The sequence below is a fragment of the Microplitis mediator genome, chromosome 1 (genome assembly GCF_029852145.1).
Source record: "Microplitis mediator isolate UGA2020A chromosome 1, iyMicMedi2.1, whole genome shotgun sequence".
Classification (NCBI taxonomy): Eukaryota; Metazoa; Arthropoda; class Insecta; order Hymenoptera; family Braconidae; genus Microplitis; species Microplitis mediator.
The window spans coordinates 1,642,399-1,662,126 of NC_079969.1; the positions used below are offsets into that span (position 1 = coordinate 1,642,399).

General features: G+C 28.2%; 1 protein-coding gene across 1 annotated transcript; it reads right to left on the minus strand.

Annotated features, from left to right (window-relative positions):
* Positions 1 to 15,417: 15,417 nt before the first annotated feature.
* LOC130669968 (uncharacterized) lies at positions 15,418 to 19,219 on the minus strand. The gene is made up of 11 exons (XM_057473139.1): positions 19,149 to 19,219; positions 18,355 to 18,563; positions 18,186 to 18,272; positions 18,010 to 18,121; positions 17,839 to 17,938; positions 17,633 to 17,774; positions 16,304 to 16,431; positions 16,020 to 16,066; positions 15,852 to 15,966; positions 15,639 to 15,782; positions 15,418 to 15,568 (listed from the first exon to the last, which is right to left on the minus strand). Exons 6-11 carry the CDS (start codon positions 17,753 to 17,755, stop codon positions 15,466 to 15,468), a joined length of 660 nt encoding a protein of 219 aa, XP_057329122.1. The 5' UTR covers positions 17,756 to 17,774; positions 17,839 to 17,938; positions 18,010 to 18,121; positions 18,186 to 18,272; positions 18,355 to 18,563; positions 19,149 to 19,219; the 3' UTR covers positions 15,418 to 15,465.
* Positions 19,220 to 19,728: the final 509 nt, after the last annotated feature.

A 19,728-nucleotide genomic window follows, 5' to 3' on the forward strand; every position in this document is an offset into this window, starting at 1 on the left:
AACAAAAAAGATTATGTGAGTTTTTGAGGTAGGTGTGATAGGGAAGAAGAATGAGAGGATAGAAGGGTAAAGGAGAAAGGACTAGGGGGAATAGGAATCGCTTTGAGGTTTAGAAGGGAATTTTTGAAGAAAGGAGAAGAGATAGAGAAAAAAAGTACTGAGATGATTTTGTAGGAAATTTTGCGAGGCACAAAAAAGGTCATGAGTGATTTTTACGTAACATCGGTAGTTTACCCCATAATTATGATTTTACCAAAAAATCCCTTTCCTTACGGACCTTTCACACTAAAACGTAAAACTCCAGCTAAACAATTGTAGATACAACAAAAACACTCATGACCTTTTTTGTTCCCCATAAAATTTCCTCTAAGAAAACCTCCAATGAACATATTTTCCTTAAATTTCCTTATAGCTGCACCAACTTTTCCATTTTCCCATGATAAAAAATAAGAATATGTCTATCTTACCCCACCTTCATTAATAAACTTCTTATTTCAACCCCACCACCCCTTTTTTATCTACCAATAAATTATCTTGCGAGCGTCAACTCTCTTTGGATTTCAAGCTCTTAAATAATTTCCCACAATGACAATTTTCCATTGAACGTCTCGGTGATTTTAAATTATTAGTTTGCTTTAGTTTGAATATGTAGATCGTAATACTTAACTACCCATACATTAACTTAAACCCGGTCTCTATCGACGGCCACTAATCATCAAAAAGTTTTCAGTCATCTCCGTCAGTAAAAATAAGCCCGAAAAAAACTAAAAAGAATAAAAAATAAATCGATGAGTGCAAGTCATAAATCACAAGATTGTACACTTTTTATAAGAACTTTAAAAACTATTTTATTTAAAATATAAAAAAACTAACTTTGAGTTTCATAAAAATCTATAAAGAATTTTAAATTGTCGTAGTTCTCTTTGCTCATTTTTTACGCGAAACGTGTCAGTGACATTTATGTCAGACTAATATCTAAAGTAGTTTATAATTAAAAAAAAAAAACTAGAGGAAATATTTCTTTAAGAAAAAACAAAATTAATTTATCGGAAATGCCGATCGTACTCACCCCCCACCAAGACCGCGAGCAACCATCTGGAATCGTATCAATTCAAATCCAAGTGGTATTCAAATCCAGCTGCACAACTCAACCATTACTGCAACTATCGGTGGAACTACGCGGTATATATTGAAATGTTACGGTGCATTTCAAGCTTGGATTTCGTGAATTTACTATTTAAATTGAGTTTTAAATATTGACAAGATGGTTGAATAATTATCCTCTTTTTTCTCATTTACTTGCAACTTTTTAAATTCGACTGGTACATTTATGTCATATATATAAATATATGTATATATATGAGGGAAAATTTTTCGTGTAATAGATACAGTAGTCGATGCCCTTTCATATGAGTACCCACATGATATATTTAAATACAAATATTCAAAATATATATATCAATATATATATATATATGTATATTTGAAAAATATTCAAAGTATGGCATGTTGGTATTCATATGAAAGGGCTTTAAATTTTATACACACACATATATATTTTCATATACATATATATATATATGTTTTATCCGAACCTTCAAATTTTGATATGAAGGATAAAAATTTTGTAAATGATTTAATTTTGGTTTTATTCGAAAACTATGGGATTTAGGAAGAAATTTGTAAAGACCTTTTTTGTAGGGAATTTAATTTCCTACAAAAAAGGTCTCTTTGATTTTTTATGTAAATTCAAAAGTTTATGAGTTATTTTGATTTTAAGACTGATGAAGAAATTTTGGTTTGAAGATTTATTGAAATGATGCTCAAAAAAAAAAATCAATTCTCAGATCAGAATTGCTGAGCAAAAAAAAATGTAATTAGAAATATCCATTAAAGCTGATTACTAAATCCAAGATCAATGAGCTCTCACAATAATTAATCTTCTTAGAAAAAATAATAATCCTTAACTATCCAGCGTAATTATAGTCACTCATCCACATCGCGATAGCTTATTACGCTGAGCTCAACATTGCAATACTCTTATCGTCCGAGAGTTAACTCTCAATGTTTTTAAATTAAAGCTCTTACACAAACATCAAAATGATACAAAGGTAGAAAGAAAAACGTAAAAAAAAGCCGCGAAAAGCCTGGTGGCTTCTCCAGAACCAGCAAACTCGAGACTCCTCTGACCCGGTAATTGCAAACGGGGCTAACTCAAAATAACCTAGGTCACCAACCAGGTCATTGTTTACGTCATTCGACATTGCAAACCTTTTTTCGGACAATTATTTACATCTTCATTACCCCCCACCCCTTTATTTACATTCCCCGGGTGCTTTCCTTCGCTATCTCGGGCGTTTTCAAAAACTTACATAAATATAACAGTCACTTTTTGGCCGTTTCGTGCCCAAAAATTATTCAAATTTGAAAAAATTTTTTTTCAACCGATTCTACGTCCAATTATAAGTCATAAATACTTTTAATATTAATTATTGAGTCGCGAGATATTTCAGTAAGGCCAAGAGTATAAAGCCTGGATTCGTAAGAAATCGATAGAACGACGCAACCTGCCACCTGCTGGCAGCATCCAATCCTGCAGGTCATTTTTTTATTTTGTATACTAATTTATTTATCGTAAAAATAATAATAATTATTTTTTTTGTCGTAGTAGGGGTGAGGGGAGGGGGAAAAATTTTTGAATAACGAATTTTCAGATAAATTCGAACGAAAATAAATATTCGAAAGCTGTATTATGGCAACTGACATTTCGATTCAAGTTCGGGTAAGTTATGATCGAGCTGTCAACATCAATGTTGCAGAGCAAATATAGGAAATATAGTCTTGCTAGAGGATTTAGGTGTCGAGAGTGAGTTTAACTGCTTTGAAATCATGGATCATTGTATTTTAATGGACTTTATAGTTTGAAATATCGTCTTGCAAGTTGGATTTAATATATCGGGTATATATTAGAGTGGCCCAAAATACCCACTATTTTTTTCCAGTCTCGTATGGAAATTTGTTGGTTTAAGATGTTGTAAGAACCCTCTCCAAAAATCAGCTTAATAAAAATTTTAAGGACAAAAATTTTGAAAATGATCGAAATTTGGGTTTTTGTTCCTTGGAATTCCAGGCAAAAGCTCTGATAATTTCAAACCTCGCTTGAAAATTTTTAAAGATTACGAATACGGACTTTTAGACGTTTCTGAGCGATATTTGAATATTAATATTAAAGCTTTTTATGTATAACAGTTAACAAGTCATATTTTTTCAATATATATACAAATATATATTTATGTAAGTGGACGTATTGATAGAGAATTGAATGCGCTTTAAAATGAATACCCACAAGCTATACTTTTAACATTTTTTGTAAATACTCATATATATATATTTATTAATATATATATAACTCTTTTAAATTTTTATGAATAAATATGGCATGTGGGTATTCATTTTACAGGGCGTTCGATTCTCTATCCATATATATGTAAATATATACATATACATATAATATATATTGACATATATGTCATTGTTATATTTATATAAATTTTTGATGTAAGAAATTTTTCTAAAAATTAAAAAAAAAATTTGTTTTAATATCACACATATGCCGCCCATAGAATTCGCTCGAAAAATTTACAACCCGACTTATGAATTTTTTAAAATAACTGTCGTATGTGTAATTTCATACAAATATACCATTCTATATATTTTTATACATCCTTAATACTTCCCGAATATTTATGTCTAATTTCCACTGAAAATTATTTGAACTTAGCCGACAAAATGAAAAAATGAAACTGTTACATTTATGTAAATTTTTTTTTAATTCATGAAAAAAAAATAAAGTAAACGTTGCAATATAATTTTTTATTTTACTTAAAGTTCCTTTACGCAAATGAACCATAAAAGTTTATAATAACTCAATAAAAGTTAAATAAAATATTATTTTAGAAATAAAAATCGCGAGTAGAAATCACGACTGTTAAATAGTTACTTTTGATGTTAAACTCAATATAGTTTAATCCACTGAGACAATTTCGCTGAAAAAAGTTACAACCGTCAAAGTAAAGAAAAAAAAAATAGTAGATTAATAAAAAAAAAATAAGAGAAATAGAGAAAAGAAGAAAGAAAGAGTTGAAGACGCATCACTTGACCTAGAAGGTAATCTGAAGACGGAGCTAGAGGGAAAAAAAAAATTCAAGATTCTTGGAAGCTGCTCAACCTGGCCAAACTTGTGCGAGATACGGATGGAAAATAAAAAGTTTCCAAGACAAGAGGGTGTGAGTAAAGGGTGGGAATTTGAGTGCGAGCGAGATATGACGGGAGTCATAGAGAGCGAACAGGAGAACGAGAGAAAGGGTAGGAAAAGTGAGATGGGAGGAGAAGGGAGAGAAATTGTGCTCCCGGCAGAGATATTGATCGGTTGGGTCACGCAACAGGCTGGTTGTCAGTTATACTCGACAGCCTCGCGAGCCCTATCCTGAAGGCCATCGTGCTTGAGAAGAGCTTGATGTTGATACTGGCGATACCAATTGTTGATAAGAGTGATAACGTGACGGAAAATAACAATAGGCTAATATAATTCGTTACGCTGTTGCGGAAAAATTATTATACATTTTTATTGTTTTGTTTAGATTGCGATTGAGATTTAAAACTGACGAATTGTCGAGGTAATTAATTTCACGCCCAGCTTTTATACAGCTTTTATTTTCTGAAAACGTTTTCATTGAAAAATTGGCCGAGTAATTTTTTTTTTCAATGGTAATTTTTGTTTAAAAAACGTCTAATGCTTCTAGGGGTGGAGCCTAGTAAGAATTATTTCGAAAAATTAATTTAGGAAAAAGTTTTCTTTGTTTGATTTGAAATTTTAAGTGAAATTTCAAAAATTTACGATTTTATTTAGACAACGTAATTTTTTTTATGAAGGATTTTGTCATAAAAAGTTGTAAGAAGGCTCTAGAAATGTCACCCCGTTGGAATAATTAAAAAAAATTAATTACAAAAAAAGTTTTCTTTGTTTAGTTTGAAAATTTGACTAAAAATTTGAATATTTTCAGTGATAACTCACTGCTATAATTTTTTCCACAGAATGTTTTGTATAGAAAATAGGCTTTAGGGTCCCAGAAGCTGCTCCCAGTGCCAAAAAAATACGGAACTCAATTTAAAAAAAAGTTATCGCCGTCCGTTTTTGAATTTTTGTGAAAAAATCAGCAAAATGCCAGTTTCGCTTGGTACAAAAATCACTTCAGTATCAAATTTTCTAAAAACATGTTCTTACGACTCCCCCCAAGGTCGAGAACTCAAACAAAATCAATTTTATACTTAAAAAAAAAATATGTCCTTATTCCCTAGTTTCTTTAGACTTTAACAAAAAATAACTTTTACCTAAAAAAAAATCACTAAAAATTTAAACTCCCCTGCGAAATTATAAATTATTAACTACCTCAGGGAAATTAAAGACACTAAAGATTCACGTTCAATACCCAGCGAATAAAAAATTCCCTCAATAACTTTTTTTTTTAATTTAAAAAAAAATTTCCATTAAACTGAATCAATTTAAGAAAAAAAACTAAATATCTTTTGAAAGGTAAGTAATTCACCGTCTCTTGACCCTGCGGCATTTCTAATATCGCATCCGGCCAGTAATCAAAGCAGCATTGATGTTAAATTTTCCCGTCATCAAAAGCTTGCTGCGTTTCACCCCCCCCCCCTTTTTACATACACCCTGAGACCTTAAATAACCAAGTAAAAAAAATCCCAAGCAAAATTACCGAGCACAAAGGCCGTGGGTCTAAAAAATATCGTCATATTCACTCAGAGTGACATAAATGTAACAGTTACTTTTTTTGCCTCACCGTCGGTTCTGATAAAAATAAATATGACTTAAAATTTTTTTAGGACACAGCAGACTCTTACCGAGTATTTAAATCACTTGGTTACATTTAATATTTATTATAAGAGCTGGAAATAATTTTAAAACCCACAGACGTCGATTCAGTTTATTTTAAGTCATATTCAAACCTTTTCATTTAGCATTCGTTTAATATCGATTTGAATTTATTTTTAAATATATAGGGATCGAAGTTAAGCTTTACTTAACGTAAGAATGTAAAATATATTTATAAATATACATTTTTTTTTAAGAAAAAGTAAAAATAAAAAATGCCGCAAGACGTCCGAGGTAATTTTTTTATAAATCCACAAATATCTCACGAAATATGCGGATTTGACAAAAACTTCACAGGAACAATTTTATAGGAAATTAAATTCTCTACAAAAAATGTTCTGTCAATTTTTCGAAAAAAATGTGTATTTCTAAAGATATTTCAAAAAAACTGCGGATTCGTAAAAAAATTCATTTGACGTCTTGCGGTTTTTTTTTATTTTCATTTTTTATGCAAAAAAAAAAAATGTCCGACGTGTTCTTACTCGAAAAATAAATTTTTTAGGGTGTATCTGGACAGGTGAATTTTTCCAGACGCTTCAATATATATTTCATTTGTTGAAATGTTACAATATTTTGAAAATTAGGTTAGCGTTGGGGGGCTGGGACTCGAACCAGATCAATGATAATCGAATTTCCCAGATATAGGTTATAATGGAATAGGTTTGTTGTTAGTACGGAGTTTAGCCATTTCCTGCATCTCTATACACACAATCGGCTGTTGGTTTATTCTAGTATCTCGTATATACTAACTAAGTTTCCTTAATTTCGTGTACTGCACTTTGTAAATAACAAGTGATTATATTTTACTGTTCACTTCATATCTTTAATTGTTTAGAAAATCTTCCAATTCTATTAAATTCAAAAATTTTTTTTTTTTTTATATTTTTCACAATAAAAAAAAATACCGTGGACGGGAATCGAACCCTGTACTTCCAGTTTACGCTTCGGAATTTTTTCCAATTTTTCCATGCTGGGAATTCCGAAAATTTAAATATGAAGACCAATTTTTACTGCATAGTAAAAATTAAAATTTCAAAAAATCTTTATACCGAAATTCCAAGTAAACAAACGACAATACAAAAAAATCATTTCTGAGAATTCGATAGGAAATTTCATGCCCTACAAAAAAGGTCCTTATGAATTTTCGTGTAACTCCACTAGTTTACTCGCTACTGCAATTTTAAGTGGTACACCTGAAATTTTTACCACGCATTTGAAATTTCCGACCTGCAAGACTTAAAATCGATATTCCGACTCAAGTATCAAAAATATGAGAAAAATATAAGAGACAAAATTTGTAGGAAATCAAATTCTCTACAAAAAAGGTCCTTATAAATTTTCATGTAACTCCACTAGTTTACTCGCTACTGCAATTTCAAGTGGTACATCTCAAATTTTTACCACGCACTTAAAATTTCCGACCTGCAAGACTTAAAATCGATATTCCGACTTAACTATCAAAAATATGAGAAAAATATAAGAGACAAAATTTGTAGGAAATTAAATTTTCTACAAAAAAGGTTTCTGTAAATTTTTGTCTAAACTCAATAGATAGCCCGCAATCTAAACTTTAATCTGAAACTCTGTGTAAATTTCCTCTAGTCTTGACAAGTAATAAAAGAAGCAATAAAAAAATAATTATTTATTAATTTATAAGATGCTATTTTTGTTAATTGACGTTGTTATTATTATTATAAATATTGATTAGTAGAAATATAATTTAATTCCAAGGATACTAGGGTGGCTTTTATTGATTGAGTATACAACGAACTTGCTGATACAATTACACACTCAAGTAAATTAATTAATTTTACTATAGCCAATCAATGTTTACGCTCTAATATATATCGCTTTATATATATACATATATATGGTCACAATATATATTTATTTTTGCCCTATATAATAATAATCACCCTACTTGTGTTAATAAAATTCAATTACAAATTTATTAACAATTAACTTATTTTTTCTCATATACTTTTCCTACGTCATACATTTATTTGTTTGATCAAATTTATTAATTCTATTTTAGAAATAATGAGAAATAATAAAAAAAATCAAAAAAAATTTTCTCTCGAAAATTTCTTACGCGACTCAGAAGTCTTGGGTTCGAATCCCGGTTGATTTTTGTTAAAAAAAAAAAAAAAAAAAAATTAACGAAGCCACGAAAATTAACCAGATTTTTGTTGAAATAAAATTCCCTGGAAAATTTTTTATTATAAATTTTTTTGTAATCCAAAATTTTCACTGTAAAAAATTATTATGTGATTAAAATTAAAATATCTACTAAACTATTGACTTTACAGAAAAATTTATAGAAACCTTTTTTGTAGATTATAAAATTTCCTACAAAATTAGTCTCTTAAAATTTTTTCATATCTTTGATATTTTGGTCAATATCAAAATTCAAAGATTGAAAAGTAAAAAAAATTGTCACTGCGTAGTAAAAATTAATTATGTACAGATTAAAATTTAAATATCTATAAAACTATTTACTTTACAGAAAAATTTATGGAGACCTTTTTTGTAGATGACAAAATTTTTAACAAAATTGGTCTCTTAAAATTTTTTCATATCTTTGATATTTTGGTCAGTATCAAAATTCAAAGTTTGAAAAGTAAAAAAAATTGTCACTGCGTAGTAAAAATTAATTATGTACAGATTAAAATTAAAATATCTATTAAACTATTGAATTTACAGAAAAATTTACAGAGACCTTTTTTGTACATCATAAAATTTCCTACAAAATTGCTCTCTGTAAATTTTCTCATATCTTTGATAGTTTAGTAATTAATAGCATTCAAAGTTTTAATACATATATGGTATGGCCATGAGATAAAAAATTGAAATAATTAAATGCTTTTATAGAATTTTTATATAAATATTTAATCAAGAATTATCTACTCGCCTTTCATAGAGTCGTCGAGGTGACTAAAAAGTTAAAACTAAAAATAAATAACGCTATCAGAATTTAATCCAATCGAATAGAGAACAGGTTAATATTGTGGCTTACGATACCGATGTTTAATGTTTCATACTGCCTAGATTTACATAATATTGTCATTGCAATAGTTATTTTGTGTACAGATAAACTTCATACCCATATACATATCCACACATTTATATATATATGGTCGTGATATACGATAGTGATATTTGTGTTCATAGAATTTATATTTTCATTAAAGACCACAATATTCCTTTCATTTATAATCAACTATTTTTATAATCTTTTTTTTTTTAGACCTTATACATTTATTGGTGCGTCATAAGATAGAGAATTGAATGCGCTATTGATAGAGTACCCACATGACATATATATATTTGATAAATTTTATATATATATAAATATTTATATATATCTTACAATATATGAAAAATAAATATGGCTTGTTGGTACTCTATCGAAAGAGAATTCAATTTCCTAATCGACAATCATATGTAAATATATATATTGTCATATGTATATTTTCCTAAATATACTCTGATATAAATTTTGAAAAATATAAAAAATAACTATGGCATGTTGGTACTCATTTTAAAGGGCGTGTAATTTTCTATCAAATTAAAATACATAAACATATATTTACATATATATAGATATATATATTAGCTCATAATATGTCAAAATAAAATTTTTATAATATTTTTCCTTAAATTATTCCTCAAATAAATTTTTTAAAAAATCGCTTATTATATATTTTCATCGGAAATTGAATGCTCTACAAAAAAGGTCCTCATCCGCGAATTGATATCTTTGATAGTTTATCAACTACAGGCCTTCAAACTTCCATCCGCGGAAAATTTAAAAATATCAGTTCTTTTTCTCGTGTACTTTTTTTATATAATTCGACCCAATATATTGAAATAAATTAGTTTTTAATATATATGTATGTCTATAATATATATGTCTATAATACTCATAAGTGAAAATAATAATATATAATAAAATAAATAAATATGACATATCGTGTGTAATGTCGTAGGTAACTATCTCGTAAAGAGATCGCGTGACATCTATAAATTATCATTATCATTATCATTTAGATTGTAATACCTACTCCTGTATATTCAATAACATGTTTCTATATAATTATTATTGAATTATTCATTCTCAACATATATAAAATTATTATCATTATTTTTTTTTATGAAGATATAATCGATTAATTAAGATATAATTCTTAAATGTATATATAACTCTTAAACTATCAAGTTTATGATAAAATATAATCAGTACTTTTTTATAGGAAATTTAATTTCCTACAATTTATGTCTGATATATTTTTACCGAATCTCTGATATTTTAGCCGTAATATAAATTTAAAGTATCAAAAATTATAAAAAGTGAGAAAAAAATTCTGATAAGAATTTTTGAATTTTAAAATTAAAATTCTGATGAAACTATGAGAGATATGGAAAAAATGTATCAATACATTTTTGTAGGAAATTAAATTTCCTACAACTTTGGTCTAACAAAATTTTACTCTAACTTTGATAGATCGGCCGTAATAATGAGTTTTAGTGGCCAGTAGACAAATGTATGAAATTTTTATGCAAAAAAAATTTTTGAATAAAAATAAAAATTTATTATTTAAATCAAAGCATTGATAGAATTTTTTATATACTTCTAAAGGCCAATAGGGTGAGTAAAAGGGAGAGGAAGTGAGAGAAAGAGGGAGGAAGTGATTTATTACCCGAAACACGTATCAAGGTATTGAGAGAAATAAATTTTTATGCTTCTCATGTCTAACATCAGATCTCTGTCATAAACTTGGGCACACAGTATATATTATATACATATATATGATACATATATGGCTGAGGAAATCCGCAGGGTTAAATTTATATAAATTAAATAAAAGAACTTGCGACTACCGAAGAAATTTTTAAAAAAAAGTACTCAGAGCTATAGACAGCTATGATTAGGTGAAGGGTTGAATTTAGAGGAAAATGTGTAGAATAAAAATTGTAGGAAATTTTATTTTCTATAAAAAAGAATTCTATAAAAATTTCCATAAGTCCAATACTTTCATTGGAATTTTAATTTTACGCACTAGCGTTTTAATTGGAGTTTAAATAGACCGCGAAAGTTTAATATATTTTGGAATTTGTATTGTGGCTAAAATATGAGAGATAGAGAAAAATTGTCAAGGAAAATTTTATAGGAAATTTAATTTCCTAAGAAAAGTGTCTGAGGTAAAAATTGCGTAGGTGGAGTAGTTTGAACGCTAGAGTGAAAAAACGTAAGGAAAGGGAGTGGAGACTTGAAAAGTGGTGGCAGCACTAGTCGAACAAGTTTTCTGAGCGACGGAGGCACAAGCGTCTTACCGACGGAAAGTAGCGGAAAAGTAGAGAGTCGGGTTAACAGATGACGCAGGGCGCGGGTGAAAATTTGAAAGTTTCACGATAATTCAAGCCGTCATTTCGTAAGCGACAGCCACCATTTTGTTCAAATTAACTAAAAAGCCGTCGATACTGTTTATAAATTCCTCCCACTCTCTTTCGTTCATGTCATCATTATTATTATTGATGTCATCTAAATCTACGTCTCTAAGTAACTTTTGAAACTCTTCAATTTCCTTCATGATTTCATTCCAGACCCGGAATTCTTCAGAGTCCTTGTCAGCGGTTCCATATTTTTCCGCAAGTGAGTGGACGTGGGACTTGATAATTAAAGAGTTTTTGAAAAGTTTACCCCATAGTTCGACAAAACGTTCATGATCATCATTATTGTTATCATTACCATCATTATTATTATAAATTATACGTCCTCCAATAACGCGAGGTGTGATATCATTTGATCTATCAATCCTGTAAATTTCATTCATTAAAAAAAATTATCATCTTTGAATAACAAAAAATTTCGGTATAAAAACAAAAACTTTTTTTTTGACGCTTCGCGATCGGAGTGAGCAAAAACGGACGCTCCGTGGATTATGTGTGTCATAATTGGCGCTCCGCGATTGAAATGTGTACATACTAAATGCTTCGTGACAAGAGTAGTAAAATTTGACGATTCGTGAATATCTAGTGTGAAATAATTGACGCTTCGCAAAAAGTATGTAATTGATGCTTCGCGATTGAAGTGTGTAATTTTTTTTTTTTTACGAGTGAGGTGTAAAAAAATTTATTGATTCATACTTACATGTGCAATAAACCATTAACGCCATCAAAATAATTTAATAATGTTGGGTTATATTTTAGAATCATTGCATTGGGATTATCGTTATCATCTTTATTATTAAATGTTTTCAAATAATATGCTAAAAAAAAAGTTTTCAAATTAATTTCTATTTTTACTGTTGATATTATTCTTAGTTTTATTAATTAATATTTATAGATTTACGTGTTATATCACAAATGAAATATAATTTTCTTTCCGATTTAGATTCTTCGTAACTACAAATCGGTGAACTGTAAAAAAATTTATAAAATAAAATTAATTTTTTCGACTTCCCATCAATTTTGACACTAATTAATTTTAAATTATTAGGAAATTTAATTTTGTATAAAAAAAGTATGAGGTAAATTTTTTTTTTATCTGACTAGTTTGTCTACCATTACTAAAAATTACTGTAATTATTCACCTCGTCATTGCAACTTGATAATCAGATGAAAAAGTAATTTTATTGTCGAAATATTTTTTCAGAGAACTGTCGACATCTTTTTTAAAATATATTCCATTTCTTTTTTTTTAACTGGTAGACCGAATTGTTTATCCTAGGAAAAAAAAAATTTTTTTTTGATCTCCAGAAACAACAAAAAACAATTAACATACTTGCGGAATGTCGACGTTATTTATTTTTATATATTTTCGTGGTATATTTAAAAATTTACAATAATCCGGATTTAAAAATATCATTGATACAGCATTCCAATAAATTAACATATTTATTGTAATGATTTCATTGGATCTGAAAAAAATTTTTTCCATGAGTTAAATTCGATATTTTATAGTTTAAATAATTAGTTATTAATAAAAACTTACAGAGATTGTTCATTGTCAGTTAATATATCAAGTTCAATATTTTTTTTATAATTGTGATTATAGAAATTATAAATATAGTTTTTAATTGCAAATTTAAGTGGATTTAAATGACCTATTAAATAAAAAACAAATTTATTGTAAATCGTATATAAATTGGCTCCAAAAGCCGAAGGCTAATGCTGCCAAAATTAATTGCAAGAGCCTAAGGCTAGTGCTACCATTGTGAATGTACAATCTTAAGACTATTGTCTCTGTTAATTACATAATCCGAAGGCAAATGCTACCATTGGCATCATAAGCCAAAGGCTAATGCTACTATTGGAATCGTAAGCCACAGGCTATTGCCACTATTGGCATCATACACCCAAAGGTAATGCTATTATTGGCATCGTAAGCCAAAGGCTAACGCTACCATTGGTACCATAAGCCACAGGCTAATGTCACTTTTGACATCGTAAACCAAAGGCTAATGCTACTACTGGCACCATAAGCCAAAGGCTAATGCTACTATTGGCACCATAAGCCAAAGGCTAATGCTACCATTGGAATCATAAGCCACAGGCTAATGCCACTTTTGACATCGTAAACCAAAGGCTAATGCTACTACTGGCACCATAAGCCAAAGGCTAATGCTACTATTGGCACCATAAGCCAAAGGCTAATGCTACCAATGTCATCATAATACGAAGGCTAATACTACCTCTAAGTATCATGAGACAAAAGCTAATATGACTATTGGCATCATGAGCCAAAGGATAATGCTATTATTGGCACCATAAGCCAAAGGCTAATGCTACCAATGTCATCATAATACGAAGGCTAATACTACCTCTAAGTATCATGAGACAAAAGCTAATATGACTATTGGCATCATGAGCCAAAGGCTAATGCTACCAACATTTTTAATTAAAAAAAAAAAAAATATTACTAATAATTACTTACTATTTAAAAATTCAAATGAATCTTTAAATTCAATTAATAAATGATTTCGACAAGTTTTCTTGGAAAAAAAATTTAATAAGAAACAATCATTTTCTTTACCATCTTCCATGTGACGTATCATATATTTATTATCAATAATACCATTCTAATAAATGTAATTTATTATTATTTAGTATATTAATTCATTGACGTAAATAATAAACTTATTTATACAAAAATATATATTTTTTTTTTGTACTTACAATAGAAAATTCAGGACTGAAATGAATTAATAACGATGTATGGGTATCGAAATTATAGTATGACTTTAATTCATTTAATTTCTTTTTTGTCTGTTAAAAAAAATATAAAGACCCATGAATTTATTTAAGCACTTAGTAGATAATTTATTGAAAATTTAAATATTCACTTACATTAATATCTTCTATACGTTGCATGTCATCAAAAAAATGGTAAATTGAATTTTGAATTTTAAAATTTTGACCAATAATTGATGGCATATCCAGAGAATTATTATCATTATTTATGATCGAATTAAATGTATAGAGATTATAGAGCAATAGTCTATTTTTAATAATTATATCATAGTTATTATTATTTTTTGATAGAATGACTTTTACTAATCTACAACTTGCAACTGGAAAAAATCGAAAATTTTAAAAAATTCGAGGAACAAAATTTAGAAGATAAAAAAAAATTGACTTACCTTCGTTTTTATTAATTCCATATTTTGAAAAAACGTATTCTTTGCAATCATAAATTTTTTCAAAATTATGATCGAAAAGCCCGTAAGCTGATGTAATAAATAAGTTAATCAATAAAAATATTAAATTTGTTGTAATCATATTTAAAATATTAATTTTTTTTCACTTGTAATTTAAAAAAAAATTTGTCGATGCAACCAGCGCTCAGACTGAAGATCATCATATTAAATTATTTTTAATTACCTAAAGTCAATTAGTAAGTGTGTCATGATTATTGATTTAGTTTTCTTATTATTGATAGTAATAATTATCATTACTATCAGTCTATGACCTTATAATATATTTAATTATTAATTAATATATGATAAAAAATTTATTATTATTAAAAATGGCTAATTAAAAGGAAAAAAAAAAAAAAATATATATATATATATATATATATATGGAAAGAGAAACGAATGCCCTTTAAAATGAATACCCACATGCCATATTTATTCATAACTATTTAGAAAAGTTATATATGTTAATAAATATATATATATAAATATTTCAAATAAATATCAAAAGTAAGTATAGCTTGTGGGTATTCATTTTAAAGGAAATTAAATTTCCTATCAATCTATATACCTACAAATATATAAATATATTCGTATATATATATATATATGTATAAATATGAAAATATTCGAGATAAGTATCGGTTGTTGGTACTCATTTTAAAGAGAATCAAATTTTCTCCTTATTCAGCTCATATATTTATATATTTATTAAAAAAAAAAACCAATTATTTGATTAAATTGATTTTATTTATTTTTGTTGTCTGTAAGTAAAACAAGTTTGAATTTTAACTTCTTAAAAATATGTCAAATATATCAAAATTTATGCGACAAATCTAATGGAACGACTAATTCTTCTCCTTCATCATCTGAGGCAATTAGCGGATTGCGTGAATTTTTATTGCTTACATTATTTCCTCTGAAAAATAATAGATTTTAAAAAATTTCCATTCGATCATTTATACATATTTATATATATATAAAATTACCTTATACTACTAACGAATTTTTTCGTACTCGCAAAATCATTTAAACTGTCATTACACCATTTTAATTGCTCATCGCTAAATCTATACCGTCTAGACATTATTCCACTGCATTCTTTATCAGCTTCAATGTATTTAACCCCCAGTCTAAATCGAGTTTGATTTTTTATTATGTAATTAATGAGAATTAATATAAAAATTTGCAAATGAACTTACGAATGTGCTAATTCACGTGCACCGATAGCATAATCCAGTAATGGCATATTATAATTCATTATTGCAATATTATATTTACGATTACGATTATCATCAGTTAATAATAATGTATATCCTACAAAATAATTAACAATTAGATTAAATTTTTTTTTATGTTTTTTTTAGTACCTTGTAAATCGCAATTATTATCTACGCCCCGTAAACATATTTTTGACCTACAAAAAAAAACAATATATATATATATATATATATATATTTGAATAGGAAATTCAATGCCCTTTAAAACGAGTACCAACAAGCCATATTTATTTTTGATATTATCCACGATTCACATATATATACTAGAATATATATAAAAAATTTGGAAAAATAAGTATGAAGTGTGGGTACTCATTTGAAAGGGCATTAAATATTTGGTATGAATATAATTATGGTTAGCTAAAAAAATTTACGCTGTCATCGCTATTTCGACATCGACGTTAGAACGAATTGACATACTATTATCAACAAAATAGTGTTTTAATGATCTATATATACTAAATAAAGTATTCAAATCATTAGGAAATATAATACCAGATGCCTATAAAAAAAAAAGTTTTTTTAATTTAGTTGAGATTTATCAGAGCTGTTGTAGAAGTAGACCCTGGTTAAAAATACTGATTGAAAAGAATTGAGAAGCGGCCACTCCATGCAAACTGTATATCTATATATACAAACAAAAAAATTGAAATCAATTGAAATTATTGAAAAGAATTCGAATTTCATCATTTTTAATTCTTTTCAATAAGTATTTTTAACCAGGGGAAGGGAATATGCCGTAAGATGGAAGCATGAGTTGACAGGTGTCTTAAAGTAGAATTACGGACATGTTTGTTGCCGTAAGATGGAAGAATGAGTTGAGAATTCACTGTAACAAATTTCTGGAGGAATATGAGTTGAGTTGTTGCCGTATGATGGAAGCAAGAGTGGGTTACATGGCCGTAAGATGGAAGTATGAGTTGACAGGTGTCTTAAGGTGGAATTACAGACATGTTAATTGCCGTAAGATGGAAGAATGAGTTGAGAATTTACTGTAAAAAATTTCTTATGGAATACGAGCAGAGTTTTTGCCGTACGATGAAAGTGAGGGCCGCTGGTATTGCCGTAAGATGGAAGAATGAGTTGAGAATTTACTGTAAAAAATTTCTGATGGAATACGAGCAGAGTTTTTGCGGTATGATGGAAGTGAGGGCCGGTGGTATTGCCGTAAGATGGAAGAATGAGTTGAGAATTTACTGTAAAAAATTTCTGATGGAATACGAGCAGAGTTTTTGCCGTATGATGGAAGTGAGGGCCAGTGGTATTGCCGTAAGATGGAAGAATGAGTTGAGAATTCACTGTAACAAATTTCTGATGGAATACGAGCAGAGTTGCCGTATGATGGAAGCGAGGGCGGGTGGTATTGCCGTAAGATGGAAGTATAAGTTTAGGGATCGCATGATAGAACTACAGTCGGGTGTGTTGCCGTAAGATGGAATCTTAGGGTGACGCGGTATCGTTGAATGCGAATGTGTGACACGCGTTGCTGTAAGATGGAAGCATAAGTAGAAATGTTGTCAGACGGGGGGAATAAGGGGGAAAGGTTGCCGTAGAATGGATGTGTGATCGAAAGGGAGTCGTTTCTGTGAGATAGGGGGAGGGGGGAATTTCCGTAAGATAGAATCAATCGAGAAAAGCGTTAGTATATTTATAAATATAAGAAGAATACCGTGACTTAAGTAATTGAAAAAATTTTTTTTTACCTTCGCAACATTAATACTTTTTATTTTAATATTAATATTTGGTAAATGTACTAATGTTTTATTAATACCAGAAAATAACATCGAAACTGCGTTCCAATACATCATAATATTCATCGTCAACATTTCCGTATCAATGTCTTCACTAAAAAAATTATAAATTAAAATTACTACAGACCATAGTCTAAGCGTTTTTTTTTTCAACCTACTGCTCTTTTGAGTAACCGACATTTATATTAAGATTTACATCTATTTCATTTTTATTACTGTTAATAATAGCCTGCCTCGGAAAATTGTCATAATAAAAGTCTAAGAAAGAAAATATATTATTATTGTTTTTCATTTGTATACATCTAAATATATGTCATTGATTTTATCACCTTCATATATATCCGTTGCATCTTTCAATTCAATAACAATATGTTTATTTTTTACTTGATTGTTATGATTATTTACTGTTCTTATATGATATTTATTGAAAAGTATACCGTTCTAAAAATTTATTTATTAATTTTTCAAATAAAAAAATTCCAAAATTTTTTTTGAAAATACTTACGACGGATAAATTTTTTTTCGATAATAATAATGATGTTTTTGTATCAAAGTCTCGTAATGAGTGCAGATTATCTAAAATATCATGAATCTAAAGAACAAAAGAATCATTTTTTATCATCTATCAATATCCATTATGATTAATAATATATAAAGGTAATGATGTTAATTACCTCATAATCTGTATAAATGTAAAACCTTCTTTTGCTTCTTTTGAATAATTGATTAATTTGAAATTCAGGACTTAAAATAGAATCTACTGATGAATTGTCATGAAATTCTATGTCGTAGTAATGGACATTATAAAACTGGTCAATTATTAACCAGAATTTGTTATTTTCTAATTCTTGTAATTTAACTTTTACATCTTGACAGTTAATCACTAAAAGAACAAGAAAATTCTCTAAAATCTTTCATCATACTTTTGATAGGAATAATGGCTGAACTATCAAAGATACGAAAAAAACATTCAAACAAAATTTGTAGGAAATTTAATTCTCTACAGAAAAGGTCATGACAAAATTTTCTGCAAACTCAATATTTAACGAGTTGTATTAATTTTTCACGTTAACCATATTTTAACAATATTTCAGAAGAGAATCCGAAATTTTCAAAGTTTAATTAGTGATATCTCATTCAATGAAAAAAAAAAGGAAATCGCAAAAGTACATACTGGACAGGAAATTCAATTCTCTACAATTTTGGTCCAGTGATTAATTACCGTACGACCAATTGTTCAAAAGTTACAGCCGATTAATCACTTGCTAGTCGATATTACGAAGATTTCTTACTGTTCTCGATTAATCGTCCGTATCTTCTAAACCATTGACTTAATGAGATTTTTCAAAGACATGAAAATTGTAGAGAACTAAATTTCCTTTCTAATAGTGACCTTAAACTTCTAATTAAGTTAATTACTCACTTAGATATCAGTCATTAATTAAGAAAAAAAATTTTAATTACTTACCTTCTTTAGGATCTAGCCCAAATTTTTTGTAGTTCTCATCAGTACATTCTGTTTTGATATTTTTAGTATCATGAAATAAAAAACAAGTGGTATGATCAATGAAAAATAATATGATTAATTTAAAAATAATTAAATAAATCATTTTAAATAAATTATAACGACTTTCACGGACTCAAGAACTAACGCCTTGCAGTGTCTGATATATAATTTTAAAATGAAAAAAAATTAATTGTAACTAATGATTAGATAATTAGTACCGAACACAATTATTATTATTATTTGTCATCACCTAAAACCGGAGGTAATTACGAGTAAAATGAGTACCCACATCAATATATTTAGAACACTGTCACATGATTACAAAATGGCGGCTTAATCGATTAACGAAAAACAAACTAATCACTCGTTCTAATTATATCGATGCGACTACTCTTTCAACGCAGAATTTCATCGGCTACTCAAAAATTTTATTTATTAATTTTTTTTTTCTAAAAAGAATCCAAAGTTATTTTTATTAGGCTCAAAAATTTTTTTTGGAAATTTTAACCTTACAGTCTTGTACTAGACTAAATTTCATGAA